This window comes from Fulvia fulva, chromosome 1 (genome assembly GCF_020509005.1).
Source record: "Fulvia fulva chromosome 1, complete sequence".
Taxonomy (NCBI): domain Eukaryota; kingdom Fungi; phylum Ascomycota; class Dothideomycetes; order Mycosphaerellales; family Mycosphaerellaceae; genus Fulvia; species Fulvia fulva.
This window is the reverse complement of record NC_063012.1, coordinates 7,127,471-7,155,130: the sequence shown is the minus strand read 5'-3', so window position 1 is coordinate 7,155,130 and position 27,660 is coordinate 7,127,471. Positions and strand designations below refer to the sequence as shown.

At 53.7% G+C, this 27,660-nt stretch overlaps 11 protein-coding genes across 11 annotated transcripts; 7 read left to right on the top strand and 4 right to left on the bottom strand.

Moving 5' to 3' along the window:
- Positions 1 to 164: 164 nt before the first annotated feature.
- Positions 165 to 1,928, bottom strand: CLAFUR5_01324 (uncharacterized protein; the record flags this gene model as incomplete). Its single annotated transcript, XM_047900472.1, has 1 exon — positions 165 to 1,928. The coding sequence occupies one exon, from the start codon at positions 1,926 to 1,928 to the stop codon at positions 165 to 167; it is 1,764 nt and encodes a 587-aa protein (XP_047755134.1).
- Positions 1,929 to 2,450: 522 nt separating this feature from the next.
- CLAFUR5_01323 (DNA topoisomerase 3) lies at positions 2,451 to 4,478 on the top strand (the record flags this gene model as incomplete). The annotated part of the gene is made up of 1 exon (XM_047900471.1): positions 2,451 to 4,478. One exon carries the CDS (start codon positions 2,451 to 2,453, stop codon positions 4,476 to 4,478), a length of 2,028 nt encoding a protein of 675 aa, XP_047755133.1.
- Positions 4,479 to 5,067: 589 nt separating this feature from the next.
- On the bottom strand, positions 5,068 to 11,640 carry CLAFUR5_01322 (uncharacterized protein; the record flags this gene model as incomplete). The annotated part of the gene is made up of 1 exon (XM_047900470.1): positions 5,068 to 11,640. The coding sequence occupies one exon, from the start codon at positions 11,638 to 11,640 to the stop codon at positions 5,068 to 5,070; it is 6,573 nt and encodes a 2,190-aa protein (XP_047755132.1).
- A 327-nt stretch (positions 11,641 to 11,967) lies between these two features.
- Positions 11,968 to 12,959, top strand: CLAFUR5_01321 (putative vesicular-fusion protein sec17; the record flags this gene model as incomplete). The annotated part of the gene is made up of 3 exons (XM_047900469.1): positions 11,968 to 12,000; positions 12,059 to 12,498; positions 12,545 to 12,959. The coding sequence occupies 3 exons, from the start codon at positions 11,968 to 11,970 to the stop codon at positions 12,957 to 12,959; spliced, it is 888 nt and encodes a 295-aa protein (XP_047755131.1).
- A 218-nt stretch (positions 12,960 to 13,177) lies between these two features.
- CLAFUR5_01320 (uncharacterized protein) lies at positions 13,178 to 13,579 on the bottom strand (the record flags this gene model as incomplete). Its single annotated transcript, XM_047900468.1, has 2 exons — positions 13,178 to 13,467; positions 13,522 to 13,579. The coding sequence occupies 2 exons, from the start codon at positions 13,577 to 13,579 to the stop codon at positions 13,178 to 13,180; spliced, it is 348 nt and encodes a 115-aa protein (XP_047755130.1).
- Positions 13,580 to 13,704: 125 nt separating this feature from the next.
- On the top strand, positions 13,705 to 14,373 carry CLAFUR5_01319 (uncharacterized protein; the record flags this gene model as incomplete). The annotated part of the gene is made up of 1 exon (XM_047900467.1): positions 13,705 to 14,373. One exon carries the CDS (start codon positions 13,705 to 13,707, stop codon positions 14,371 to 14,373), a length of 669 nt encoding a protein of 222 aa, XP_047756182.1.
- A 1,560-nt stretch (positions 14,374 to 15,933) lies between these two features.
- On the top strand, positions 15,934 to 18,283 carry CLAFUR5_01318 (Repressor of filamentous growth 1; the record flags this gene model as incomplete). The annotated part of the gene is made up of 2 exons (XM_047900466.1): positions 15,934 to 16,408; positions 16,461 to 18,283. 2 exons carry the CDS (start codon positions 15,934 to 15,936, stop codon positions 18,281 to 18,283), a joined length of 2,298 nt encoding a protein of 765 aa, XP_047756183.1.
- A 481-nt stretch (positions 18,284 to 18,764) lies between these two features.
- Positions 18,765 to 20,877, top strand: CLAFUR5_01317 (Hormone-sensitive lipase; the record flags this gene model as incomplete). The annotated part of the gene is made up of 2 exons (XM_047900465.1): positions 18,765 to 18,771; positions 18,824 to 20,877. The coding sequence occupies 2 exons, from the start codon at positions 18,765 to 18,767 to the stop codon at positions 20,875 to 20,877; spliced, it is 2,061 nt and encodes a 686-aa protein (XP_047756190.1).
- A 347-nt stretch (positions 20,878 to 21,224) lies between these two features.
- CLAFUR5_01316 (60S ribosomal protein L3) lies at positions 21,225 to 22,585 on the top strand (the record flags this gene model as incomplete). The annotated part of the gene is made up of 4 exons (XM_047900464.1): positions 21,225 to 21,316; positions 21,388 to 21,544; positions 21,603 to 22,276; positions 22,330 to 22,585. 4 exons carry the CDS (start codon positions 21,225 to 21,227, stop codon positions 22,583 to 22,585), a joined length of 1,179 nt encoding a protein of 392 aa, XP_047756191.1.
- Positions 22,586 to 22,995: 410 nt separating this feature from the next.
- Positions 22,996 to 23,865, top strand: CLAFUR5_01315 (uncharacterized protein; the record flags this gene model as incomplete). Its single annotated transcript, XM_047900463.1, has 3 exons — positions 22,996 to 23,481; positions 23,539 to 23,621; positions 23,676 to 23,865. The coding sequence occupies 3 exons, from the start codon at positions 22,996 to 22,998 to the stop codon at positions 23,863 to 23,865; spliced, it is 759 nt and encodes a 252-aa protein (XP_047756188.1).
- Positions 23,866 to 24,278: 413 nt separating this feature from the next.
- Positions 24,279 to 25,785, bottom strand: CLAFUR5_01314 (Satratoxin biosynthesis SC1 cluster protein 4; the record flags this gene model as incomplete). The annotated part of the gene is made up of 6 exons (XM_047900462.1): positions 24,279 to 24,787; positions 24,840 to 24,970; positions 25,035 to 25,276; positions 25,353 to 25,430; positions 25,541 to 25,570; positions 25,630 to 25,785. The coding sequence occupies 6 exons, from the start codon at positions 25,783 to 25,785 to the stop codon at positions 24,279 to 24,281; spliced, it is 1,146 nt and encodes a 381-aa protein (XP_047756189.1).
- Between the last annotated feature and the right edge of the window lie 1,875 nt (positions 25,786 to 27,660).

The window sequence follows — 27,660 nt, the reverse complement described above, 5'->3', positions numbered from 1 at the left end:
TTCGTAAGCGGCAGGATTTCGGTTTCGAAGGAGAGCCAATGAAGCTTGATCGATGTGAGTTGGCACGCTCTGTCTGAATCTTCGATGAAGAAGTAAGTATATTGGGTATCTCAAGTCATTACCTACTGTATCGTCACGTCGTTACAAGACGCCTATGGAAGCTCTCAGCCTTCGCTGATCCGCACGCTCTTTCTTACAGTTCTCCGAGGACGTCCGCCTTCAGGAGTTTCTGCCTGAGCGGTATCGCTCGTGGCTTTCGGATCGCTGGCACCATCTAGTGTCTGCGAAGCACCTGCTACTGTTGTCTGGCTCTCTGCTTCGCCAGCACTCTTTGTCGGTTCCGAGACAGATTTCGACAACAGTGAAGCCCTCTTCTTGGCGGGTCCAGCCATTTTTGTCTTGATCTTCTCCTCGGCAGCCGGAGTGGTCTCCTTGCTCGCCTCTTCACTCTCTGGTAGGCTGACAGCGCCTTTGAATGGCAGTCTCACGGCTAGATAGCTCAAGGGCGCTCTCTCGCATCTCTTCATGACATCCTCCATGTGCTTCCGAACCTCATCTTCAGGCTTCACCCACCTCCTAACGCAGTTCAGGATCTCTTCTTTGCCGTACATGACCTCTATCATCATGGTGACTGGCTGCCAGAATTCTTTGTCCAGATCCAGCCCAGTGGTGTCGGCTGCCTCTCTACCCTTCTTTGTGACCATGAAACTGATCAGCAAGTGTTGCGGCGAGAGAGACTCCAGGATGCCGTATTGCGGAAAGAGGAAGCGATCATCGGAGCCTCCGCAAGGAGCAAAGCTCAAGAGGACGGCATTGCTGTTTGGCGCAGGCGGAGTCCAAGCGGGTGGCTGTTGCTGAAAGGTGAGAGGTGGCTGCGGCTGAGGATATGGCGGCGAGGCCACTGGCTGCAGATGGATGGGCTGTTGTGGTTGTATCGGTCGGCCCTGTGCTGGCACCGCCGGCCTCGAGTCCGCTGCTCCGTCATATTGGATGCTGTCGCTGCTTTGTGCTGCCTTCGCCTTGCGATGCTCCTCTTCCTCGTTCTGCTGAGAAATGATGGCGGTGAGCTCATCAATGTGCCGTTGGAAGATGCGCAATTGATCTGGAGTGGCATTGCCGGTAGCTACCTGCTTCATCAGTGCTTTCAGTTCGGCGTCAGAAGAGGCGCGGCTGGCAAGCATGCTAATGACTGGATCTGCCTGCGGCTGCTTGTTGCTCTGCTGCGGAGGTGCGGGAGAAGGGCCAGATGTGGCTTGAGGTGCGCGTGGCCCTGCAGCAGGAGTTGCCTGGCTGAACGGGCTCGCGGACCCGTTCTGCATGGGCTGCGGCCTTCCTGGTTGTAGTGGGGGCAGAGCTCTGTTCTGAGGCTGTTGCTGGACCGGCCGATGGGTCTGAGGATGTAGTTGTTGCTTCGGCGGTGCGGGCTGTCTCACTTGATCTGCCACATAGACGTCCGCAGTGAAGATGTGAGGCTCCAGGCGTATTCTACACTCTCCCTTGTGCTTCATTGACTTCATCTCCGGGTTGCCGGGTGGAGGCGGCTTCGCGTTCCTCCCACTCTCGGGCTTCACCCAATGCTTCTTGAAGATGCCCTCACCTGTCCACTTTGCTCGTGATCGGTCGAGTGACGCGGACAGGACTGCGCTCGCGGCCATGCTCTGGTATTCCTCGTTGGGCAGGGCAAAGGGCTGTGCTTCTGACAAGCTCGGCAGGGGACGGGTGTCGAGCACTTTCGCTGGCAGTCGAGGCTGTCTCCTTTCTGGCGCGGGAGAGTCCACCGCGGGCGATCGGGTGAGTGGCGTCGTGGAGGAGGGTGTCGCCGTGCTTGACAGTCGCTGCTTCTTCGCGGCCGGCGTCGCACTCTTCGGCCGGCTCCCTGCACCGCGCTTCGCGCCCGTTCTGGGCTCTGGTAGAACTATGGGAACCATGATGATCAGTGCGATCGATGCATCTCACCAAAGACAACGTCGCCAACCTCGAGTCGACAGCTTGAGACGCGGTCAAGTATCTACAGCTTCGAAGTTCGACCGCCAGGACTTCCCGGCGGATGAATTCCACGACCGTCAAACGCCCTGGATACAGCGCATTCTCTCACTCAGTGCATAGCAGCCTGGTGTCCAGAAATGACACCGACACAGGTCGCAGCAGCAAAAGTCCCATCACTTTTGGCAATGAATACTTCGGGTCTCTCGGTGCACGGCAAGCTCCATGATTCGTCCATACAGCCTGGCACAGACCATCCACTAACAAATGTGCTGACAGGATGCGATTTTGAGGACAGTCGAGGCTCGAGAGCAGAAGTCGATGTCACACGTGCTGTCGCGTTCAGGCGAGCACGAACTTCTTTCGTTCCTGCCTAGACCGAAGCACATGGGTGTGGCAAAGTACATCTTCCTTGACACAACCTACTATGACGAAGCGACGGCTCCTCGGCGGTACAAGGTGGCAAGATGCCGACGAAGGTCCTATGCGTGGCTGAGAAGCCCTCGATCGCAAAGGCAGTCGCCAATCATCTGGCTGGCGGCGGGCGAGCACAACCTCGAAACATCAACGGCAACGTCTATATCAAGAACTACGAGTTTCAGTACAACTTCCCTCAATGGGGTCTCTGCGATGTCACCATGACCTCGGTCACTGGACATATGATGGAGCAAGACTTCGACAGCCAACACCGTGGATGGTACTCTTGCGATCCTTCTGCCCTGTTCGAGGCGCGCATCGAGACCTCGGTCAAAGATCAAAGTAAGGCCATCGCGAAGAACATCGAGGCTCGAGCGCGATATGCTCACTATCTCTACATCTGGACCGACTGCGATAGAGAAGGCGAGAACATCGGCGTCGAGATCCGAGAAGCTGCAGCCAAGATCAAGCCTGATCTCAAGCAGCCAGGTCGCACAGTGCGTGCTCGCTTCTCCAACATTGAGCGAGCACATGTGATCAATGCCGCTCGGAATCCTGTGCCTTTAGATGAAGCACAAGCCAATGCCGTCTTCGCGAGAATGGAGATCGATCTTCGGATCGGAGCCTGCTTCACTCGCAACCTGAGCTTCACAGTACAGCCTGTCATTGAAAAGCGCGAGACCATTAGCTACGGCAGCTGCCAGTTCCCGACGCTCGGCTTCGTGGTGGAAAGGTACCTGCGGGTTCGCAACTTCGTGCCAGAGACGTTCTGGGGTATCAAGGTGATGCACGAGAAGGAGGGTATCAAGGTCAACTTCAAGTGGTCGCGCAACCACCTCTTCGATCGCATGGTTGTGGTCATTCTCTTCGAAAGGTGCTTGGCAGTACGCACGGCTAGAGTCACAAAGGTGCAAACGAAGCCAACCAGCAAGTGGAAGCCACTGCCTTTGACGACGGTCGAGCTGCAGAAGTGTGGCAGTAGGTTCTTGCGGATGGACAGTCAAACGATCATGAACGTCGCCGAGAAGCTGTATCAGAGTGGTTGGATCAGCTATCCTAGGACCGAGACGGATCAATACGACCGTGGCATGGACCTGCAAGCTCTGGTTCAAAAGCAGACCCAGAGCCAAGCTTGGGGCCCTTTCGCACAAGGCTTGGTAAGTGGCGGCTTCTCGTGGCCTCGAATGGGCCGCAACAACGACAAAGCTCATCCTCCAATCCACCCAGTCAATTTTGTGGCTCCTACGGCGCTTAATCAGCAAGAACAGCGAGTATATGAGTTCGTGGTCCGACGTTTCCTTGCCTGCTGCAGCGCAGATGCTCGTGGCTCTAAGACGGAAGTTAGCATATCGTACGGCTCGGAGACGTTCAACGCCTCTGGCCTGACGGTGCTCCAACGGAACTATCTCGATGTCTATCCTTACGATAAGTGGACCAGCACCCAGGAGTTGCCGAACTTTGAGGAAGGTGAAACGTTTGTACCGACGGAAGCCCAGATTCACGAAGGTCAGACCAGTCCGCCTGGCTACCTCACCGAGCCGGAACTCATTGCACTCATGGACACCAATGGCATTGGTACAGACGCAACAATGGCAGAGCACATTGCCAAGATCAAGGAGCGAGAGTATGTCGGCACAAGGGCTCGGACAAGACAGCCCGGCAACAATAACGACGCGCCGTCTGATGTTGAGCCTGACGATGATGATCAGCCAGCTGCGCGTGGTCGTGGTCGTGGGCGCGGAAGGGCTCGGGGCAGAGGTCGAGGTGGTCGTGGCGGAGCCAATAATCGTGGAAATGGGGGCACGAACGGAGTACAAGAGTTCATTCCCACGACTCTCGGCATCGCCCTGATCGAAGGCTTTGAAAACATGGGTTTCGATGTCAGTCTTGCAAAGCCATTCCTTCGCAAGGAGATGGAACTGAAGATGAAAGCCATCTCTGAAGGCCGTAAGACTCGTAACGAAGTTGTCCAAGAGACGGTCGAGCAATACCGAGCGGTCTACATGCGGACACAGCAGAGACTGGAAGTGCTTCGGCAGGCGGTGCGAAAGTACGTCCTCGGACAAGAAGCTCCTTGAGCCCGTCGTAGAGTATCGAATATCCACATCGGTGAGCCCAGTCTCATTCGTCTTGCTCAATCACTATACGGGTCGTGGCGGAGCTGTCACTGTAGACGCCGTGCCAGTCACAGAGATCATATCCAGCTATCCGAATTTGTCGGCGGACATCAACCAAGTAAAGACGGGCTTGAGAAGATCGAGCGATGTACTGCACGACCCGTCAAGAAGTGCGTCGCCCTGCAAAAGTCCGACCACATGCATGCACCACCTTAGTCGCCTGACATCGCCTTTATGTTTGTACTACCGAGATGTGAGGCATCGAGGACCTCCGCAAGCAAGGACTGTTGCAAAACCGTGATTGGCACTGGCGAAATACGCTATGCTCTGGCAGAGCAATGGATAAGCAGAAGGACCAACAATAGAGTTGGAGGGATCGTCGCGTTGCTTGACGACCCGTACGAACCGAGATCAAAACTGTGAAGTTGGTGAATACTTGCAATGTGTATGTAAGCTACGAAGCAATCGAGATAGCAATGCTCGCTCTGAACGCTCTCACACAATCCAACTTCTCCTTACCATCACTGCCATGCTTTCGATAGTCATCTCATCATACATGAAGTTTGCTCAAAATATCATCACATTGTCGTCTTGCTTGCCGCTGCCTGCAACGGTGGTCGGAAGTTGCATCATAGGTGTTGGAGAACTCCCTGATGATCTGCAGCAGAACGTTCCTTCCGACTTCAGCACTGTCCAGTTGCACCGCCAGCCTTTTAGAGGTGTTGCCTCTTCGCACGAAGTACGCGCTACCGTCGCTGTACCAGTTTGTTTCTACCGTCTCTTTCAGCTGCTTCTCTGTGAAGTTCTTGGTGTCTTGCCATATGCAGTCCGGTGAAGGTGCTACAGCAGGGAGGTCCATCAGATGATCACGCTCGGGGGATGTAAGTTGCGTCCGCAACGCTCGTGCTTGGCTGCGAAGCACTTTCAAATGGGCTGCTAGCTCCTTGCCGGCTGCGGTAGACTGCTCCAAAAAAGCGATGAAAGTGGTGCTTGCTTGGCCAACCATAAGCATAGCTCCGAGCACTTTCAGCGCATGTGCTGAGTCCAGGAGGGTTGACTGACTTAGCACTGTTGCGACCTGCTGGCTTATGCTATGCAGAACAGAACCCAGCGATGTGATGGCCGCCTGAACCATAGCGCCGTCACCTATGTCGATGTTGTAGAAGATCTTGGGCGCAGCTCTTATGCAAGCCTGGAGTAGCAGCACGACAGCGATCCAGGAACTTTGGGTCTCGAAGCTCCGTGAAATGTATACTGTCAGCAGACTGTGCGACATCACCTGCCACAGCGTGGGTAACTGACAGCTCAGCATGTCAACTCCAACCATTGCCGTAGACATCTGGTCGATGAGATAGTCTTGCTGGCCATCGACGAGAGCCCTCTCCATGACAGACTGGACAAAGACAGCAAGCTGCGCCCTGCCGTGACTTTCCTGCAGTTTGGGGGCATAGCTACGCAGCCTGCCCACCACGTACGTGGGATCCCCAGCTGGCAGTGGGAACGCCGAGGAGTCCAGGAAGAAACGATCCACCGGAGAAATGTCCAAGGTAAACTGCTGCAGCGAAGCGACGATCTGCTGTACGAAGTTGACGTAAGCGCCTGTTGCGCCCGCGTCAGCGACCTCTACGTTAACCGTGCTCTGCAGCTCTTGATAGTAGTTCTTCATCACGCTCATCATTTGTCGAAGCATAATACCATATGTGCTGCGCAACTCGGGCGATCTGCTCCGGCTAAAGCGAATGCTGTAGTTGTAGTGCTCCCGCATGTTGCACAGGATTGAGGACACCAATGCAACTCTCCTCTCGCGCAGTTGGGTCAGAGTGATGTGATACTTGCTACCGTCGCGTTCCGATGCGAAAGGTAAGTTCCTGAGTAGTGGCTCATTTGACCAGTGTTCGAGTATCGTTGCAGTCAGCAAGTGCTGGAATTTCAAGGTGGCTTCCCTTTCGACCAAAGACAACAGCCAAGTGGTTAGCACAGCTTGTTTGATATCATCAGATCCTTTCGACTGCTCTACGAGACGCGATAGGAAGTATGTCGTGTATTTGCGCTTGTGGCTGGTATCACGCATCTGGTTCCAGCTGGTCGAGCTGTACTCGTCAACATAGCTGTGCCAGCTCCTGCGATGAGCAACGCTGGTACATCCAGCGATACGAGACCAGGTGTCTACGGTCGTCATTAGCAGCGTGTCGTCCGCTGCCGCGTCTGCCCCGAAGACATTGGACAGGAAGTGCCCAATAGGAGCCAAGAAAGTCCCAGCGAGCGTTACTTGGTCGTCTTCGAGTCCGGTGTCATCCTCGACGAAGGCTTGTAAAGCATCGAAATCTCCGAATTCCTGGCTGTCTTCACTGCCCTCCGACTGGCTGACGCTGTTCGTCGGTCGACTCTCAGCATCCAAAGCTGCGTTGACAATAGCTAAAGCCTCTAGCATAGTACTGAGCAACCGCCGTTGTGCAGGGTCGAATAGCTCGAGTGTAGACATGAAACCTGTGCCTTCCACGAGAGCCTTGGCCGTCTTGACACTACTAGTCGATTGCAGAGTACGCTTGAGCCCTGCTAGGGCATCTAAAAGGGTTGCCGCAATCTGAACTTGATTGTTGGCTATGGTGCTTTCCAATATAGCAAAAGGCATATCAGAACCAGCTTCCAGTGCCTCTGATTGGGCCACCTCAAAGTCACGCTCGGCTTCCGATTTGGCCAGCCGGTATTGTGTGATCGTAGTGTTGACCATATCTGAGTACCAGTCAATCAGGCTGGTGAGGCTGTCAATAGACTGATCACTGGCGGCCTGAAAGGCAGCGACATGAGCCCAGGCCCGCACACTAGCTCGGCAGGCTTCTCGATGGGAACTGCTATGATCGACCAAGTTCTGTAGCAAGTAGACGCTTGGCCTACTTCCGACAGGTGCGGCGCAATACAAAGTGCAAAGAAGATCGTAGTGATTGCGAAGAGCTTCCAGGTCGGCCTTTACCAAAGTTGCGTCCTTCCGGTAAGTGCGAGCGTGGTTTGGAGTCAACCGAAAGACAATGCTTTGTATCTTTCGAAGGGGAATGCTGTGCGATTGCATTCCCTTCAGACTGGCCGCGAGTATCTTCAGGAAGATGTGAAATGATCGATCATCTGGCTGGATCTGCAGGAAAGCTTCCGAGCCGAAGTCCTCGAGGAAGGAAGGAGAGCCTCGATCTTCCTCACTGTTCAGTAAATGCAGGTTTCGTTGAGCGAAAAAGTCGTAAATCGTGCTGAGCGCAAGGTCGGATTGCCAATATCCCCAGGTAACAACCAGAGAGTGACATCTTGAGAGCAGGACCCGTACATAGTCATTGACACTGGCGCATCTCACGGCGCTAGAGGCTTCATACAGGTCAAATACCCGTTTGAGCAGCAGTTGCGGTAGAGTCCATGCCGCGGTCGTGTCCGCGGAAAGGGCGTTATCGCGAGAGATACCATGAGAGTCGAAGGTCAGCGCTGGGAGAATTGTGAACAGGTCATACCAAGCTTTCTCGAGGTGCTTGACCGAGCATGTGGCTGCGTTCTCTGGATTGAAGAAAGCTCTGGCAACAGCCCAGAAATCCACCGTCAATCCAGACGTGTCTTGAAGAACGTTTCGGAGGATGACCATACTGCTCAGTGTAGGCACAACGTCCTTGAAGCCGGTCTCATGATGATCTGACATGTGGCTGTCCTCATAAGCACTACGTAGCTCTCCTACGTGGTTCCTGACTGCATGACTAGCCAGGCGTTGTGCAATGCTTAGCAAGAGTTTCTTGACTCCGGTCTCCATGGCTGCTGGTATTACGCTGTGGTCGCAGAGGTGCAATGCTTGCTTGGCGAGTATTGTCGAGTACTGCATAATGCGTGTGACTGCCATTGCCGCATCCGCGGTAGATTGATGCTCCACAAACGTCTCGGACAAGGTTGTGACAAGCTGACTTATACTCTCTACGCATGTAAGTCGGTCGATCGGATCTGAGAAATAGACACATTGCGCCAAATAGCGAATAACGGATCGCAAGAGGTACGATGCCACCTCTGTGATTTCGTGACTGGAGAGTCTGCTGGCTTGTTGTTCGAGAACACTCCCATGGCCCCCTAGGGTGTTGCCAATTGACGTGGCGATGCGTACAAAATGCACTGCGACCTCGTCTTGCCACACGCCCCAGCTCAGTATCTCAGCCCCAAGGTGAACCCGCATGCATCCTCTTTGCTGGTTAAGGTCGTGCTGGGTTAGGGCCAGAGCATCAGAGAGCTCACCAGAACCAACAAAAGTGTTCTGATCGAAGAACGTCCCAGATTGCAATGGTCTGATGTCGAAGCTGTTCGAGTAGCGAGTACCAAATGGACCCAGGTCCTGAAGAACAGGCCTTGGCGCTTCGTACGGCTCATCCTCGTCCTCCAATGTGATGGCAATGTCGGGCAAAGGCTCACTTGGCTGTCTGTACTCGCGCGCCTCTACGTTGAGTCTACGCGCTTGCCTCTTCCTCGGTCTGTAAGGGATGGATGTAGCCTGGTGAACCTCCTGCGTCCTGGAAACATCTTCAGCTGGATTGTGTGCTGCCTTCATACGCTCACCGGCGATCACATCCAAGGCGTTACCTGTGTGGAGATACCGTTCCAGATGGAAGTTGGCTTCTCCCTGCTGTCTTGCTCGTCGCGCAACTTGTTCGGTCATGCATTGCATACGACGTTCGAAGACAGCAGAGCGATGATTCTGATCGAAACATCTCTCTAGGGACTCAAGCTGAGCGTCACGCAGGCGTAAAGGACGCATGCCTGAGCGCAGTCGTCTCTTGGACGTAGCCTTTGTAGCCGTTTCCACCCCATCTACTGTGCGTAATGCCTGCGGCGAAGTCAGCTCTTCGATGACTTCCTCCCGCCCTGCAAGTTCCCTGGGTCGAAGCTGACGGATGCCCTGGTCTAGAGAGTCGTAAGTCGCCAAAGTGCGCTGGTTCCCGGAGATCTCTGCCAGCGCTACCCGAGCAGCTTGGCCTTGAAAGGGCATGTAGCCGTTGCCTGCGGAACGTGTTCGTTGTCGGCCGACACGCTGGACAATGGCGCTTTCGCGCCAAGCACGAAGGGTAGCCGATGCATCTTCAGTCTCGTCAGCCGTGGCAAGGCGAACGACCTTGTGCGTGGGAGAATGACGTCCTCGATCGTGACGATGACGGGTCTGCCGAAGTGCAAGCCTAACGAATGAGGGCAATTGTGCTTCCCCTGGCTCGGGATCGTCGAAAGCATCTGTAATGCTGAGTCGAACGGGAGCTGGCGGCGAGGCACACGCACGTCGTCGTGTTGTACTCTTCGGTATACCGTGCCGTCGACTTATTGGTGCTTGCTTGCGAGATGAGCGCTCCTCTGAGAAGTCTGTCCTCAATCCTTCAGGAAACGCCTGTGTGATTCGTGGCTGATGGCCGCGACTCTGTTTAGCACCTCGTGAGCGCGCAGGACCTGCTAGCATAGGGTCGACAAAGTCGTTCTCCATAACGTCGTCGTCGAACGTGCTCTGTTGTCCGAGCTTGAGTCGTGTCGAGTTAGCATCAAGCTTCCTCTGCTTCAAACGAGCCAACGACCGCACAGAAGTGCCCGAGTCATTTTCTTCGCCTGATGCGATCGGGAACGCGCAGCCGTCGACGGGGACACTTCGCCTTGAGATTCTGTGGGCAACGCCTTTTTGAGGCTGATGCCGCTCGGGAGAGGTGCTCGGTGACCTTTGCCTTGTACTCGCCGCTGGGACCTCGCGCGGCTTTTGTGCTCTGAAGTCAATCTTGAGCCACGAAGCTGGCAATACGCCTCTAATGCGCTTCTGCTCCCGGCGTATCCGCTTGGCTTCGAGGTCAGACTCGGGCTCTGACTCAGAAGAGACCGTTACCACTGGCGCCTTCATGCGAGAGCGATTGAGGGTAGAGGTTCTTGGCCTTCTCGGAGATGATCCAGGCGTTGAGTCGTCATCTGCTTCCACCCGCGTCATGTCAGAAGAAATCTGAGGCGTTGGGAGCGGTATAGGTGTCATTCGTGGAGGAAATCTGAAACCCGAGGGTGCTTCTTCGCTTGTGCTCAGGTCGCTGCCAGTACGCGGGGGAGACGGAGGTACAGAGAACTCCTCGCGCTGCCCTCGCTGTGCTTCTGTCGAAGCAGCTAAACCAGCTCCACTACCTCGATCCTCCAATCTTCGGCGCTTAGGAAGTCGATGGCCGGAGGGAGTCTCTCTGTCGACAGAGTCAGATGGTACGTCCGAGGGCCCAAGAGCATCGATGCCTCGTGTATCGACAGGTGAAGAGGCAGCATGAAAAGTGCTTTGACTCTGAGATGTGCTATTGTGGGATTGACTTTGACTCTCCTCTTCCTGGAGTTCTTGCTCGACCAAGCGGATCGGCTGCACGCCTCTGGCTTTGCACTGCTGCACATACAGAGCTCTGTCATACTGGTACGGGTTGAGCTGGTTCGGCTTCCGGGCACGAAGATTACGCTTTGCTGCTGCAGTAGAGGTAGGGACTTGACCTTCGATGTGTCCCAGCTCAAGAAGTCCAGTTGCAGCATTATCGATCCTTGTGCTTTCCGACTCCGTCCATTCCAGACGAGATGGCTCTGTTGACGGTAGGAAGACAGCAGGAGGCGACACATCGCGTTCGCTGAGAGGTGACGAAGCAGCGCTCAATGCATGTTGTGTCGGGGTTTCAGGGCGTCGCAAGACCGGTCCTAAGTCCGGCAAACCATCCGAGTCGCTATCTGGTGGAGACTGTGGCTCGGCGAAAAGAAATCTTTGAGTCGCAGGAGGGCGCTCCGCATGTGGGCTCTCTACAGAGATCAAGACACGAGGACTGGCATACTCGCGCCGTGGGGGTGCCTCCGGTGTTCGTGGACGATTCTGAGGCTTTGTTTTCGTCTTTTGACCGTAGGTAATCGCCACCTTCGGTCCAGTCCACGGGTGGTCTGCAGTCTCGTATGGGGTGTCATTCTGCTTGGTTGGTGATATCTGTAAGCCATCGTCCTGTTGGTCCGGCAAAGCATCGTCCCGATCATGTTTTGTTCGCTTTCGTGGCGGTTCTGGGCTTGGGGAAGCAGCACCCAGACTGATCTCGTCGTCTTCAGAATCTTCCACCACACCTCGATCCTGCCACCGCTTCATTTGATACTGTGAGCATGTCGGGTGTTGCTATGGTGTGTGTTGAAGCTGCAGAGATGACTGTCCGCTGAGGTCGTTGGAGTGTGGTCGAAGTTCAGGCGACGCGCCTCGACGCGTGCTAGATTAGTGCTACTGTAACTTCCGCTTGACCTGCCCCGCAAAGCCGAGGAGACCCTTGTTCACAAGTCGTCACCTCTGCCGAGCGTTCTCACATGACTGCTTGGACTGACTGCTAACCTTCAAGCTGTGCATAAACACTCGCAGGCAACAACATCGCGCAGATAGCAGAGTCGTACCAAGCTTTCTAGCTGCGCGCATAGTTGGGCGACCATGGCACAAGACCCGCGGGCACTTTTGCAGAAGGTGGGATCTTTCGAGGCCACGAGATAGCTGGGACAATCACTAACGCACGATGTTGTAGGCGGACAAGGCTGCCGCATCTGCGAGTGGAGGCTTCTCACTGTTCGGCGGTAAGACCGAGAAGCTGGAGAATGCAGTCGAGCTATACACACAGGCAGCGAACGCCTTTCGCATGCAGAAGTCTGGCAAGGAAGCAGGACAGGCTTTCGAACGAGCAGCTGAGATACAATCTGGAAAGCTGAGCGAGCCGGATGATGCTGCGAATACTCTGACCGAGGCCTACAAGGCATACCGAACGGACGAGCCTGAAGATGCTGCTCGAGTACTGGAGAAGGCGATCAACCATTACACATCGAAGGGCAACTTCAGAAGAGCAGCGACACATAAACAGAACCTGGCAGAACTGTACGAGGTAACTTTGGGCGATCAGAAGCGGGCCATGGACGCATACGAGACTGCTGCAGGGTGGTATGAGACAGATAACGCAGAACAGTGGGTTACGTGCGAGGCCGATATAGTTCTACTATATGCTGACATTGAACTCTAGACTGGCCAACAAGCTATACCTCAAGCTCGCCGACATCGCCGCGCTGGAAGGCGACTACCTCAAAGCGATCTCGAACTACGAGCGCATATCGAAATCTGCCATCAACAACAACCTCATGAAGTGGTCGGTGAAAGAGTATTTCCTGAAAGCTGGAATCTGCCATCTTGCGAGTGGCGATATGGTAGCAGTGAATCGAGCTCTGGATTCATACCGAGATCTGGACCCTGCCTTTACACAGACCCGAGAGCATCAGCTGCTCGTTGACCTAGCTGGGGCGGTGGAAGAGGGTGACCAGGAGGTGTTCGCCGACAAGCTGTTCCAATTCGACCAAATGTCGAAGCTTGACAAGTGGAAGACCACATTGCTGTTGCGAGTCAAGGAGACGATTGAAGGCAAGGAGGAAGACTTCGCATGATCAAGCGCTACGCCGAGCATTGGGACGGCGTTGAAGGCGTTGCTGTTGGTAGCAGCTCCCTCAGTACAGCAAGACCAGTGGGCTGGCCTGCAAGAGCCGTGGTTGCCCTTGTGTCTGCACGTTCGAATAAAAGGTCGAACAGAGCCCAGCACCCCAGCTTTCTGTAGCGTGGCGAGGCAGGACTTGTTCCGAGCTTGTCCAAACCAGCAAATATACCCTCACTTATCATCTCGCTTTTGATCGACTCCGTGCGCGGGTGACGATTGTGGCGGAGGTGTCGATGTCGATGTTCCAGCTTGTGGCTTACTATTGAACCATTTCCTGATGCCCCAAGCGAAGCCTTCCTTAGGCTGCAATGCTAGCGCCTCCTGTCTTGCCTCTTCAAGGTCACTTCGAATTGCGTTGCTCAACATTTTGTCTCTATCTTCCTTGGACTGGTGCTCTTTGGAAAAGGTGCCCAGTTTCTCCTGCCGCTGCTTGTCAAGTTCGGGCTGGAAGGTGCTGTATGCTGTGCAGATTGATTAGCGCAAGTCGTTCTGTGTGACAGGTCTGTTTCATGTACCGACGAGGACTCCGAGTGCTGTGGCTAGTACCGGGCTAAGCACAGCTCCTCCCTTCATGATTGAGGTCAATCAATGGCTGTAGAGAAAGATGAAGACGATGCGGGCGACGGGCTGCTCAATGAGCGCATCGAGTCGCGAGACTGCGGAGAAAAGCCGGAAGCTTGACACGAGACTGACACGCCATGCAACACCTGCAATGGACACCAACATTCACCTGCGCACATGCTGATACGGCAACGCGCGCAGTAGGTGCTATGATACCCAAGAGCCTGTTCAGAGCAGGAGTTCCAAGCAGTAGAGCCGTCTATCGTTCTCTGGGATGGAGATCGCTTAGCAGTTGCCCAGCACTGTACTCACAGTCCAGCTCGAACAAGATCAACGTGGAAGAGTTACTTGCGACGCCGTCATGGTCCGCCGCATCACTACTGCCCTTTGATCAGACAGCCTCCAGCACACCAGGAATCACACCAAAGCAACTGCACCACCTCCTCCGTCTCTCCGCCCTGCCACCTCCCAGGGACCAAGAAGAAGAGGACAAGATGCTCTCCACCCTGTCCTCCCAGCTTCACTTCGTCAAGGATATTCAGCAAGTCGACACCACTGGAGTCGAGCCACTCCGGAGTCTACGAGATGAGACAGCGCAAGGAGAGAAAGAGGCTGAACTGGGCATGGATGCGTTGAAAGAGGCTCTAGACAGGGAAGAGATCAGAGGCAAGCATCACAAGCGCATACGGAGGCGGCAAGATCTATTGCCGGAGAAGAGGGAAGAGAAATGGGACGTCATGGGGAGTGCGGCGAGGAAAGCTGGGAGGTATTTCGTTGTGGAGGGTGGGAAGGACCGACGAGATTGAGCTGGCCACCCGGACGTGAGACCCATATGCTTGAGAGACCATAACGTTCGAAATCTGGAGCCTATACGCGGAGTCGATGGCTCAAGGCATCATGCAGGACTGTTGCTATCAGCACGGCTGTGACATGATCACCTGCTGCTAATTACCCTTTCGCGGGATTTTATTAACGCTCGGACGGGAATCCGGGCAACATGTGACAACAAGGTCTCATCAGATAGGTCTGAAGGATCTGCAAACGAAACCCGTCGCGCGAGCCATGATCAATGATTTGGTGCGAAACGTCGAAAGAGCGGTCATCACGACTAATCAGGGTCAACACCACTTAGTGTCTACGCAAGATGACAAGATACTGTTCGTGTTACTCCTCCCGGCATGCACGAGACATGATAAATGCAGTTTTCCGTGGACTGGTCTGGCGACACAAACACAGAACGTTTCGGCGCAGCTCTCGCGCGTGTTCATGCCGCCTGCCGCTCGGCTAGCGACATTACCGAATCTCTCTACAGACTCCACCCGACACCTCTGTGTACTTCAATCAGAGCGAAATAATCCGGAGGAATTTTTACGGAAAGGTATTGGCTTATACTGAGTCCAAGTGTTCCACAAGCAACGGGACCGCACGCGCGGCAGCACGAGCCGGTTCAGACACGTTCTCCGTTGTCATCTCGCTGAGACCTCGTGCAGCCACGGTGCCGGTTCTCATGTTACTCGACGATGTCTTGACACCGCCCTCTGATTACTTCTCGACTATAACTGCACTTCGGTTGCACACCGTTGTTGGTGTGTTCAACGGACATACGGCTTTGTTTCGGGTGCAGATTGCAGGTCAGACTGGACCATCGCCGTGGACGCCTCGTTCCTAATGCACGCTTTCAATAGCTGCAGTGAACACAACGTGCCAAGCATTTCAGGTGGACCTATTACTTTTGAGTGACAGCGACCCGATAGTCTGGCAAGCAACCAGCAAGCTTGTATGGAGTGCAGCACGATCGCCGTGCAGCGGTGTTCCCGAACGTACGCTCAAGCGATGGAGTATACTGACGATAATGAGCTCATCGCTGCGTCGCACAACACGCTCACAGAGTTGCAGAGAGGTGTAACACCCCACTGGACCGGTACACTCGTGTTGCCCAGGCGAGAATGCCATGACTCCATGACCTCCTGAAATTCCAGCTCTAATCACCAACGAACGGCCACGGATGTGCGGCGTCGTTTGTCCACATTGTGGCAGCCTGCATTTCTTTAAGGGCGCCTCCTTGCATATGCTTACCGCCTTGGAATGTGTCTCATTGACGCTTGGCCGCTTTCGGCCCGCGAGAAAGAACAAAGAACTTGCACAGTATCGACTCCGCTAACAATTGCACGGCGCGAGGCAGACCCCGTCATCGGACATAGAGGCGCATACCACAGTAGGCTTGGGTTATAGGCACACAAAGAGCCTCCTCGTCGTTGCAATAATGGAAGTACTTGATTCGCCACGCCTTGTCATTGGTGCTCTGGCCTCTCATTGTTAATCGGGTGGAACAAGAGAACTGTAAGACCCTGTCATCTCATCTTTCGATGTCTACTGCCCATCAGCCATCACTGCCGTCGCTGCCTGCTCACTGGACGTCGCCGCACACTGGCATACAAACGCAGCCCGCAAATGAACCCGCGCGCATCGTCTTCACACGACAGCTGTGGCAGCGAACCATGCCAGACGGGAGCCGGAGTGATCAGGTTGTCTTGAACAGGTTTCACCCTCAGGAGAAGTCCGACGGCACTGTCGTCGCCGCTAGTTCCAGTAGGCGGACTTCTTCTGCGTCGTCTCGGAGGCGTTCACCCAGTCCGCTGCGTGCGAAGACGCCTTTGACACCCGAGGAGAGTCCCCCTTGTAGGACAACAAGGAAGCGCACCGCCGGTATTGTCGAGGAAGAGGACAAAGACGCGGATCTTATAGAGCCCACCTCTGCTCATACGAGACAGAGTAGTGGTGACAGTGCTGCTCACGTTTGTATCTGCCAACCAGATCCGAAGATACCAAGACCGCGAAACGGTACGTTTTCGTCAACGATACTGACTTGATAACATTTGCTGATATGTAATAGCTTTCATCCTTTATCGACAACACCACCAAGCGAACGTCATTTCACAGAATCCCGGTCTAGCGAACCCTGAAATCTCGAAGATCATCGGCGAGCAGTGGCAGAACCAGCCTCCTGAAGTCAAGAACAAGTGGAAGGCCTTGGCCGAGGAGGAGAAGATCCGTCATCAGCAACAGTACCCGACTTACCGCTATCAGCCCAAAAGAAGCGGACGTCGCAATAGTCTGTCATCTGACGGCCTTGCGAACGCTGAAAAGCCCAGGTGTACCAAGTGCGGAGGAAGAAGTATTCTGGCACCATCGACCCCCTACAGTTTGCAATCCAGTGGGCTCAGCCCAGCATCATCACAGCACACACCTGCTTCTGCCATCACACCAGTCTCGAGAACACTTCCAGTCTTGCGAGACTTGAGTCTGCAGTCTCCAGCAGCTCGTCGCATGGTCAAGCAATGTCCTGGAAGCAACATGTCACCAAGTCATCACGGCCATCCAGATGAGAGAGATGAACTGGGTCCTTTGAGCCCAGACGCCAAGCGTCGTCGTTTCAATGGCGATCATCCTTCATCAATGGCTCGTCCGATGCCACCGCGATACGTAGTGGCGCCGCCTCCTGGGCCAGCTGTTGGACCAGGAACGCCATTCCCTTTCGGACAACAACAACCACACCCTTACCCACCAGGCGCCGTTCATGCACGACGCGAAAGCTTGCCAGGTATACGCGGTGTCGTCAGCCAACCTGGAACAATGGCGCCGCCTCCAAGACCTGGGCCAGGTTACCAACAACACCGCCTGTCACAGGGCCACATCACACACGATCGATCTTTGACATTACCGCCGCTTCAGACTGGAAATTCAGGCGGAATCGCTGTTGCTCTCGCTACACCTGCTCTCGGCAAGTCCGCGAAAGATCAGATCATGACCATGGATTTCAGCCGCAAAGTCGCTATCCTTCGACGCGTCGCTCCTCCGGGTATCATCAAGAAGTCAGCTCCTCGCGGTCCATTCGTGGCCATTGAAGGTGATACGCCCGAAGCTGTCAAAGACCTTGGAACATGGCTGAGTGACACCCTCCGAAAGGATGACGACCTCGGCATCAGTCTGCTCGAAGGACCAAAGCTTTCTACTGGAGGCACAAAGGAGTCACTGATGTCGCAATACCATCGTCTTGTAGCAGACTGGCTGACCAAGAGCGGCGAGATCAGAGAATCGCTTTCAAGCAAAGTAGGATCGCCTACAGATTCTGTCATGGTCGATGCTGTACCCACACCAGCATCGAAGCCGAAAGGCAGAGAAATCGACGAGGACTACGACGACACTGACTCGTCATCTCCAAAAGAGCGTGTAGTAGCCGGCGCCGATGGCGAGTACCACGGTCGGGAGAGTCGAAAGACTTCAGATCCATCAGCAATGGATGTCAGCACACCTGTCAAGACCACAACCGACGGCAGCAATAGAGATACTACTGCGACTGGCAAGCCCGTCAGCATCATCGCCAACTACTCCCTCCACGCCAGCAACTTCTTCGCATGTCACATCCCCATCGGCTCGAATGATCCTTACTCGGCTGTGGACCACTGGCAATGGACCGCGTCGCAGTGGCGTGGGATTATAGGGCCTGATCTGACCATCTACATTCGCGATGCTGCGGCAGGCGACATGGGAAAGCAGAGCGTTGATATTATCGAGGAGGGCAATTTGTTTGTTGTGAAGAGAACGAAGGCCGAAGGCAAGGAGACGTCGGAGATTGAGGCCAGTACTTTGAGGCGTTTGGGATTCGAGGTGAGCGAGTGGGTCAGAGCTTTTGGGGCGAATGCTGTGGCTGAGTAGAGTGGATCAATTGATGATTGTTGTATTCTTGTTGTACTTAGTGAACATCTTGGAGGATCTGGTGGGAAATGGAGAGAGCAGTCGGATGTATCTTCTCGCTCCAGTCACTCACAGTTCTGACATGTCCCACCAACTTTCTTCACTACGCTCAAGCCTGCCGAGGATGGCTTGACAGCCAATCGATGTCGACTCCGTAAGCAGGGCACGTGCAAGATCGATCTTCACATGTCAGACAGTGCAATAGTTAGACTCAGGTGGTCACGATGGACGCCCACGCTGATGCTGGCTCTTCCATGTTTCGTTCCTTTGTTGTTCTTTCTTGCAACAGTGACTGCGCGGGTAGGCTCTGAACTCTCCTTTCTTGTTTCTTCTGTTACGGTCACCGCGCATTTCTTAGCAGAACCGGTGGTAGCTGGGCGAGTTGGTGGTAGTTCGTGTGGCTTGGTTAGTGTTCACGGGCGTGGAATAGCATGTGGGAACCATGATAGGTATGTTGCAGATGCGATGCACTGCTTGCACTCGATTCTCACGCGATGTTAGACCACATCCTCGGACGCCCGTCCACCCGGTTTCGCAAATACCAAGTCTTCCTCGTCGTACTGTTATGGAGTACCTATCTCTCGAAGTTCCAAAGACATGGCCCACCCGGCGTCTCACGACTATCGCGATGGCTCTCGAAACGCTTCACAATGCACCAAGCGCTCGTCGTCTTCTGCGTCTCCCTCTACGTCTCTCGAAACTTTGCAAGAGTTATAGGTCTTGAGTCCCCGGAGCCGTTGGCGAATCTATACGATCGTAGCTTCTTCCGGGCGACATGGGTAACCACTGCATTGGATGCTGGGTTCTGGACAGCGATGCGGATACGGCCTGCGTGGCTTAGGCGAACGTGTGAGATTGGGTTCACGCTGTACTACCTCGTGTGTGCTGAGCAGGCGGATGAGATGTGTCGAAGGGTAAGAGGAGACTTGAGTGTGGAACATTTGAGGGTCAGTTGGAACAAGCCGAATACACCGATTCTACGCTTCTTCACAACGCTGTTGCGACCGAAGTTCATGAAGTATGAGCCAAGAAAGATCATAATACCACGACCGAAGAATAGTGACTACAAGCGTCCGATAGAGGCATGGCTGTACTTCGACGGCCCAGAGAAGGACTTGAAGAACCAGGACAAGATGGTGCTGGACATACCAGGAGGTGGCTTCGTGGCCATGGACCCACGTTGTCATGATGATAAGTTGATGGCTTGGGCGGGAAAGCTGGGCCTACCTTTGCTGGCATTGGACTACAAGAAGGCACCAGAGTATCCATATCCTTATGCTCTTTATGAGTGCTACGATGCCTACTACCAGCTTGTTGCGACGCGTGGTACATGCATTGGACTTTCTGGAGAGCTCATTCCGAAGATCATCGTAAGTGGTGATAGTGCAGGTGGTAACCTTGCTTTCGGCATGACTCTGCTTCTCCTCGACACGGGCTCACCGCACTCTACTTGGGAGCCTGGAGCACGCGGTCACAATACACTACCAGCTCCTGAAGCGATTGTCGGCATATACCCAGCTTTGGAGATGAGTATCGGGAACTGGATGTCTGATGAGCAACTAGCCCTGTTGAAGACACCTTCGCAACGACGAGAAAACAAGAGGATCCTGGATCGCAAGGCGGACGACTATCGACGGCTTACTCCAGGAACGCCATATGCTTCGGACGACGAAGATGACGAGCCAAGTACGAAATCACGATCAACGAGAAGTGAATATGACAGAAGGCCGAAGACGAGACTTGCTATGAGCAGTATGATCTCGTACTTCAACGACCGCATCATCTCCCCAGAAATGCTTCGAGCGATGATTTTGCTATATGTGGGAGAACACAATCGGCCAGACTTCGCCACAGATCACTTGCTGTCGCCGTTGAGAGCGCCCGAGGCGTTACTGGCAAAATTTCCGAAGTGTTTCCTACTTTGTGGAGAGCGAGATCCGCTTGTAGACGACACTGCGATCTTTGCTGGCAGACTTCGTCAGGCACATGGCACTGCATTCAAGCAAAGGCAAGAGCTCGGCATCGAGTCGGAAGATGCGGTGTTTGATGACAAGAAACATGTCGAGGTCGTTTTGGTCAATGGTGTCAGTCATGGCTTCTTGCAGTTTGTCAGCGTATTTCCACGAGGCTGGGAATACATCCACCACTGCAGTCGCTGGATGCGAGCTGTGTTCGAAGAGAGCGATGCAAACGAGCCCGCAAGCGTCGCATCGAATGGCAATGCCGCCGACTATTTCAGCTACCCCAAATCAAAGTCGAGAAGAGGTTCCGAGACGGCGGAAGAGAAGCCACTAATGATACCTTCGAAATTACGAATGACGCAGATAGACACCTCGAGGAGGAAGTCGAATGGCCATCTCACGAATGGTGCTCCCAATAGCTCGAGTCGACACAGAGGCCGGATCATGAGGAATAGCATGTCTGGAAGGAAGAGTCCTGCAGAAGCTCGCAGTGTTGCTATCGCGAAGCTGAGCTCGACGGAAGACCTGTTGGCGAGGAGGATGCATGGTGTTACAGAGAATGTATTTTCGAGTTCTAGAGATAAATCATCATGAGTGATGTGTAGAAAGGAAGCAAGCGATTGCATAGTCCACGCATGTACGCTTCCGCCGATAAGAAGACAACTGAATGACGGCGGCCTCACACCAAAGTCCACATTGTATCATGATCTTGTATGCCGTTGCTACAGTACGATTTCATGTTCTCGAGGAAATACTCATGTTCTCGAGACAATACAATCGCACCTTCCGAAAGTTGTCGCGTGCCTGCCGAAGTTTCACCGCGGACAGGGCCTAGCGCGCCAAGGGCGATTCTGCACCATCTCTGGAATTGCTCGACCTCCATCTTCGAACTTTCTTGCTTCAGCGTCCGAGAGACATTCGTCAACAACTACACGCCCAACATGTCTCACAGGAAGTTCGAGGCGCCTCGCCACGGCTCGCTGGCTTTCTTGCCACGAAAGCGCGCATCCCGCCACAGAGGAAAGGTCAAGAGGTACATATGCGCAGAGAGACATAACTACGGCGGAGGAGAGCATTGGCTAACGACTATGTCGCGACAAACAGCTTCCCCAAGGATGACCAGAAGCAGAAGCCTCACTTGACTGCTGCTATGGGCTACAAGGCCGGCATGACCACCATCGTGCGCGACCTTGACCGTCCAGGTGCCAAGCTGCACAAGAAGGAGATCGTCGAGGCCGTCACGGTCATCGAAACTCCTCCGGTACGAGAGCTGGCGCCAATACCATTCATGGCATGCGCTGATCCGTACATTCTCACAGATGGTCGTTGTTGGTCTGGTTGGCTACATCGAGACTCCCCGCGGCCTGCGCTCGTTGACTACTGTCTGGGCTGAGCATCTTTCCGACGAGGTCAAGCGCCGATTCTACAAGAACTGGTACAAGAGCAAGAAGAAGGCTTTCACCAAGTACGCCAAGAAGCACGCTGAGGAGGGCGGCAAGAACATCACCCGCGATCTCGAGCGCATCAAGAAGTACTGCACCGTCGTCCGCGTCCTCGCACACACTCAAATCCACAAGACCCCTCTCAAGCAGAAGAAGGCACACCTTATGGAGATCCAGGTCAACGGTGGCTCCATCGCCGACAAGGTCGAGTTCGGTCACGGCCTCTTCGAGAAGCCAGTGGAGATCGACTCCGTCTTCGAGCAGGACGAGATGATCGACTGCATCGCCGTCACCAAGGGTCACGGATTCCAGGGTGTCACCAGCAGATGGGGAACCAAGAAGCTTCCGCGCAAGACGCACAAGGGTCTCCGCAAGGTCGCTTGTATCGGTGCATGGCATCCGTCCCACGTGCAGTGGACTGTCGCCCGTGCTGGTCAGATGGGTTACCACCACCGTACATCCGTCAACCACAAGGTCTACCGTGTTGGCAAGGGCACAGACGAGCGAAACGCCACCACCGATTTCGACCACTCCAACAAGCAGATCACTCCGTATGTTCACAATGTATGCCTCGCACTTAGAATAAATGCTAATTTGCTCACAGTATGGGTGGTTTCGTCCGCTACGGTGAGGTCAAGAACGACTTCGTGCTCCTCAAGGGCTCTGTCCCAGGTGTCAAGAAGCGTGTCATGACCCTCCGCAAGTCCATGTTCATCCACACATCCCGCCGCGCACTCGAGAAGGTCGAACTCAAGTGGATCGACACCTCCAGCAAGTTTGGTCACGGTGCTTACCAGACTGCTGCCGAGAAGAAGCAATTCGTCGGTACCCTCAAGAAGGATCTTGTCGCCTCATCATAAGCTGCTAGCGTTTTGGGCATGGGTGATGGCGTTCTACAGGGCCTTCAGGGAGCAGACGGACTCGCTGGCCTTGAAAGGCATTGAGGATAGTTAGTTCAAAAGATACCAGGAACTTACTGTCTCCATTATGATTCACGACTTGTGTAGTACCTTGTTCTTCCCTTTCCGCGTATCTCTCTGCTTCACCGTGAGGCTAAAGTGAGTGCAGGCCAGTAAACGGTGACCTTCCGCGGCCACTTCACGATGAAACGCACCTTACTGCCTGACCCCGTTTGCCTCACATACTTGCATGTGCTGCCTAGATCCTTGAGCACCGCCATGCCATTTCTACGTTGCGAGACTTCTTAAGACTAACATTGAATAGCAACTACACCACCGCTCACCATCCACCATCAAACACCACCACCACCATGGCAGTCAACCTACCGCCAGGCTGGACCGCAATCCCTCGCCCACAGCCAAAAGAGCTCATCACCCGCATCAACAACACGTTCCACGATTTCCTCGACAGCTCCACTAAGCACGTCAAATACGAGGTCGAGTACGCCTTCATCGCGGATGGCGGCTACCGGCGCCTCTTGCTGGTGGTGTTGAACGAAGACCAATTCCCGGAGCAAGTCGAGAAGGGCCAAACCATCACCCTCCGAGATGACGCGTCAGACGGGGTCGTCAGGTATGAGATTATTGGCACCATCAACGACGCGGAGATCGTCATGACTTGCGACGATGAGAGGTTCAAGACGTTCTTTGACAATACTGGAAGGAAGTTTGTCAAGGACGTGGTGGTGCAGGACTTGGTCGGTGAGAGGGTTTTGGAGGGGCTTTATGGGGATGTGAAGGCGGTGCAGGAGGAGCGGGCGGAGGCGAAGAGGGAGAAGAGGGAGAGGCAGAAGGAGGTTGATCACACTGACTTAGTACATAGAATCTGTGGGAAGTGCTAATGAGGTTTGCAGGCAAGGGAAGAATCAACTAACGCCTCAATCACAACCACAACCACAGACCAGTCCAGCATCGACCCTGCAGCAGGGGAGAGGAAGTGAGAGAAAGCAAGGAAGAAGCGACAGAACCAGAAGAATAACCGAGCAGAGAGGGAGAGGGCGGAGCGGGAGGAGAAGGAAAACGAGAAGCGGCAGCATGAGATGAAGATGGAGTACATTCAGAAGAGACTGGATGAGCAGAACCTGGAGGGAGAGTTCGTGGATCCTAATACAGAGGAGGGACAGCGAAGGATCGAGGAGATGGTGGCGAAGGGCGCGATGCTCTGCACCGTGCCGGAGTAGACGAATTGGTCCGCCTCACTGCGTGTACTGTTCGGTCACGCCTTTCCCTCACGATTACTGGCTACAGCACGGCGGCGCAGTTTCAGAGCAGCAGAGCCGATCTCGCGCCATCAGCAGTAGCACCGCCGGTGAGACGGGTTCACTCAGAGTCGCCCAGGGAGAGCGCTTCCGACGGGCTACGCAAGATGCTGTGCTGCGCATGAGCTGCGTCATACGAAAAGGGCCACTGCTGTGATGGGGGTCGCTAGCATATTAAATGTCATGGCCCTGCCCTATGTATGTAGGTAAATTGCTTCATGGATCGTACTCTACACGCCATCAAAACTTTTCGCCCTCACAAGATCCCTCGTACTCTCACTCTCACTCCCCACTCTCGTCACGGATCGTCTCTGGGGCGAACCTAACGGCCTTCCTCATAACGTCGTCACCACTTGATTTCCTTCCAGCGGTAGCCCCTGCGACATCTCATAATCCTTCATCTCGAAATCAAAGCTCCCATTATCATTCCTCGTATACGAACTTTTCTGTTTCGCCCTCCTTAGGCCCTTCTCCTGCCCATCCAATGACTTCCCAAAAGCCTCCAGACTACTCGCACTCTTCCCTGTCACTTCATGATTGCTAGACCGGTACGGCCGTAACGCAGTCGTGGAAGATCCCCGCGGCCGCGTCGAAATTCTCACAGTCGGAAACTTTGGCGTACGCCCTCCAGAGTCTTCACCACTCCGCGAGAGGGAGATGGAGACCTGCGATCGGAATAGGCGAGGGAACAGGACCCGGATTGTGGGCAGACAGGAGCAGGTTAGGGCGATGTTCATTTCGACGTTGGACCATATTGCCGCCATGGGGTTCTGCCAGCTGATGTTGGTAGTGCGGGAGATTACGTAGAGAGATGGGAGGCGGAGGATTGCGGCTATGCAGGCGACTGAGATGAAAGTCAGTGGATGGGCCGGGATACGGGGAGGGTGTAGTCTTACAGCCTGCGAGACCGAAGACGATCATCAGCGCTCTTCGCTGACGGGACGGGAGCTCGAGTTGTTTGAGCACCGGGACCGGGAGTAGGGAGGCTGCAATGTCAGTCGCGATGTTGATACCAGCATTCGTGAACCTTCGAGATCAATCAGCAACATTCCTCTCCTACCAACCCGATTGAGGAAAGGTCCCAGACTCACCAGATCGCAAACCGATCAAGACACGTCCCACCCTCCACAGTACTATCCCAAAAATATCGTATCGGTGAACAAAGGAATACCGCCGTGAAGAATGTATAAAGGGAGTACACCACCACGATCCCGAGGAGCGTATAAGCGCATATCCTGAAAATCCGTTGGGGGAAGATCCGGAGGTATTGGAGGAGGATGCTGATCTTCGTGCATGAGAGGCTGAGATTGTAGACCCAGATGGCGACGTAGAACTGTAGTTCCATCAATTTAGCTGCACTCCAATCTAGTACATCATATATCGTGAGGAAAGGGAGAATCGATACTAACAGCTTTCAACTGCATCATAAACTCCGCCGGCGATATACTATCCTGATGTGTTCCCATACCGTATTTGACCTGCAACACCTGCCAAACAGAATGGTGTTAGCTATACTCGAGAACCACGTGGTAATGTCTTAGCGGATGGCGCCAGGCATGTCTGAAACAGACGATGCCTTCTACCCTTCAGTACTTACCATCGTCACTGTAGTCGCAATCGAGAACAACTATACCTCAATTCATAAGCCATTCCCATCCTCGCACGTTCGAACAAGGACATACATACCATCGCAAAAGCAATAAACAAATCATCAAGCCCAGCACTCCTCCCGATCACCAGCCGTGCGTACATGCGCCCCACAAAAGTTATGAGCGCAAGTATCGTGAACGTCAAGGCGATTGCCACGACCGCTGCGCCTGATGCATGGCCTGATAGTCCCATTGTTGTCGCTCGTGGGCCTCACGCGGGTGTTTGCTCTCCAGTGAACGCTGACATCTGTCGCTGCTATGGTGCCATCGGAACGCTCCTCGAGGTATTGTTTCGGCGGCAATGGTTGCGACGGTTGTGCTTCCCTGCCCGTGCTCCGGTGGATTATTTTCTTGCGAACCTATAGCACGATAAGGTGATAAACATCGAAGGAAAAAGCGCTAAGGACGGTTGATAACTGAAAATGAAGAAGCAAAACAAACGGGCTGTGCGCCGGACTTCGCGCCATCACATTTCAGGTATACCAAGTACACGACCCCAGTCGTCTTGTGATCGAAGAGGCCACAAGCTTCGCCGCACCCCAGCAATCGCCGCACCCCAGCTCGGATTCTCGCGTTCCGACACATGGTGTTGCTGGCTTGTATCAATTGCCACACACGCTCAAAATACACGATATGTAGCTCAAATTGCTCAGAATAGCATCGCGAATACAGAATTTGAGAGCCTGTGGGCACTATAGTGGGCTCCATGGTGTGTTGTTGTATGTGGTGAGGTGGTGAGAAAGCAAGAAACGCGTGAATCTCGACACGGGCGCATGAAGCTTTGGTGGGGCTCTCACCAAAATCCCATGCCGAAGCGTCAACACCAACCTCTCGGCAACACAACGTGTTTTTACGCGATATGAGTATGCAGAGTATGGAAACAGATAGCTGCGAACACATTGGGAAAAGAATCAAGTTGATATGAGCAATATTGGTGGTGTTGATGATAAAAAGTCACTGGGGTGCGGCGAAGCTTGTGGCATCGAAGAGGTTGATGGCATGGATGATGCCGAAGACGTACCCTGTCCATCACATTCGGGACTTATTGTTGCTGGAGCGCGTGGGCCATGACTCGCACTTGGCAGTCGTGGCGTCTGCCTCACGCGGGTCGTTCGAAGACGTGAAGTCGGAGTGCACATTTGTACGTTAGTGCTATAGTCGCGTGGCTGGAAGCATACAGCGTCTCCTCGCAGCGGAAGGTTATTTCCCTTCCGCAACATGGATAACACTGCCATTCTTGGTAAGGACACTATGCCACGATTAGGAGGTGTATAGGGTGTCGCGATCCGAGCGTGCACATGGGCAACATCCCATCATCAAGACTTGAGGCCACGTACGCTAAGAATCAGGTGACTGATTAGTCACCTGCAGCCTCTTCAAGAGCAACACTTGTCCATTCTAGATAGACACATGCAATACACAACCTGCTTTTGAAACACCCTATATGAGCCCGTACAATAACTTCCCACACTTCTAACGTGATATAGGGGCCCCTAGCATATCGTATGCGTAGATCGGCCACTTAGGCGTATAACCGAGGCTTCTCTAGAACACATATTCTCTTACTATAGCTCGTAGTAAGATAATATAGTATAAAGACTTCGTAGTACTCGGATTAGCTAAATTAAGGCTATAATCTAAGGTATTAATACTACTAATAACTCGTAATATAAGTAGGGGTTACCGTAAGCTATAATCTAATAGTCTCGTATCTATAGAGCCTTAACTTATAAGGTTATAGATAGCTTACTATTGTATATATAATATTAGCTTATTCTTAATCGTTATAGTTACCCTATATATATATGTATATATATATAGATAACTAGAACGTAGGCTACTACCCCTAGAATTAAGGGAGTTCTACCTTATTCAAGTTAGATAGCTTAAAGTTCTCTTTACCCTATTTCTTTAGCTCTATAGCCCTAAACGCCGCGGAGGTGCCTAGCTACATTAGGCAACTCCTATAAGAGCGCGCGTATTATAGGGTCCAAACGAGATAGTTGTTATTCTACGAAGCTACGAAAGAGGAGCGCGAGGCGCGGCGAAGTTATAAAGCAAAGCTAAG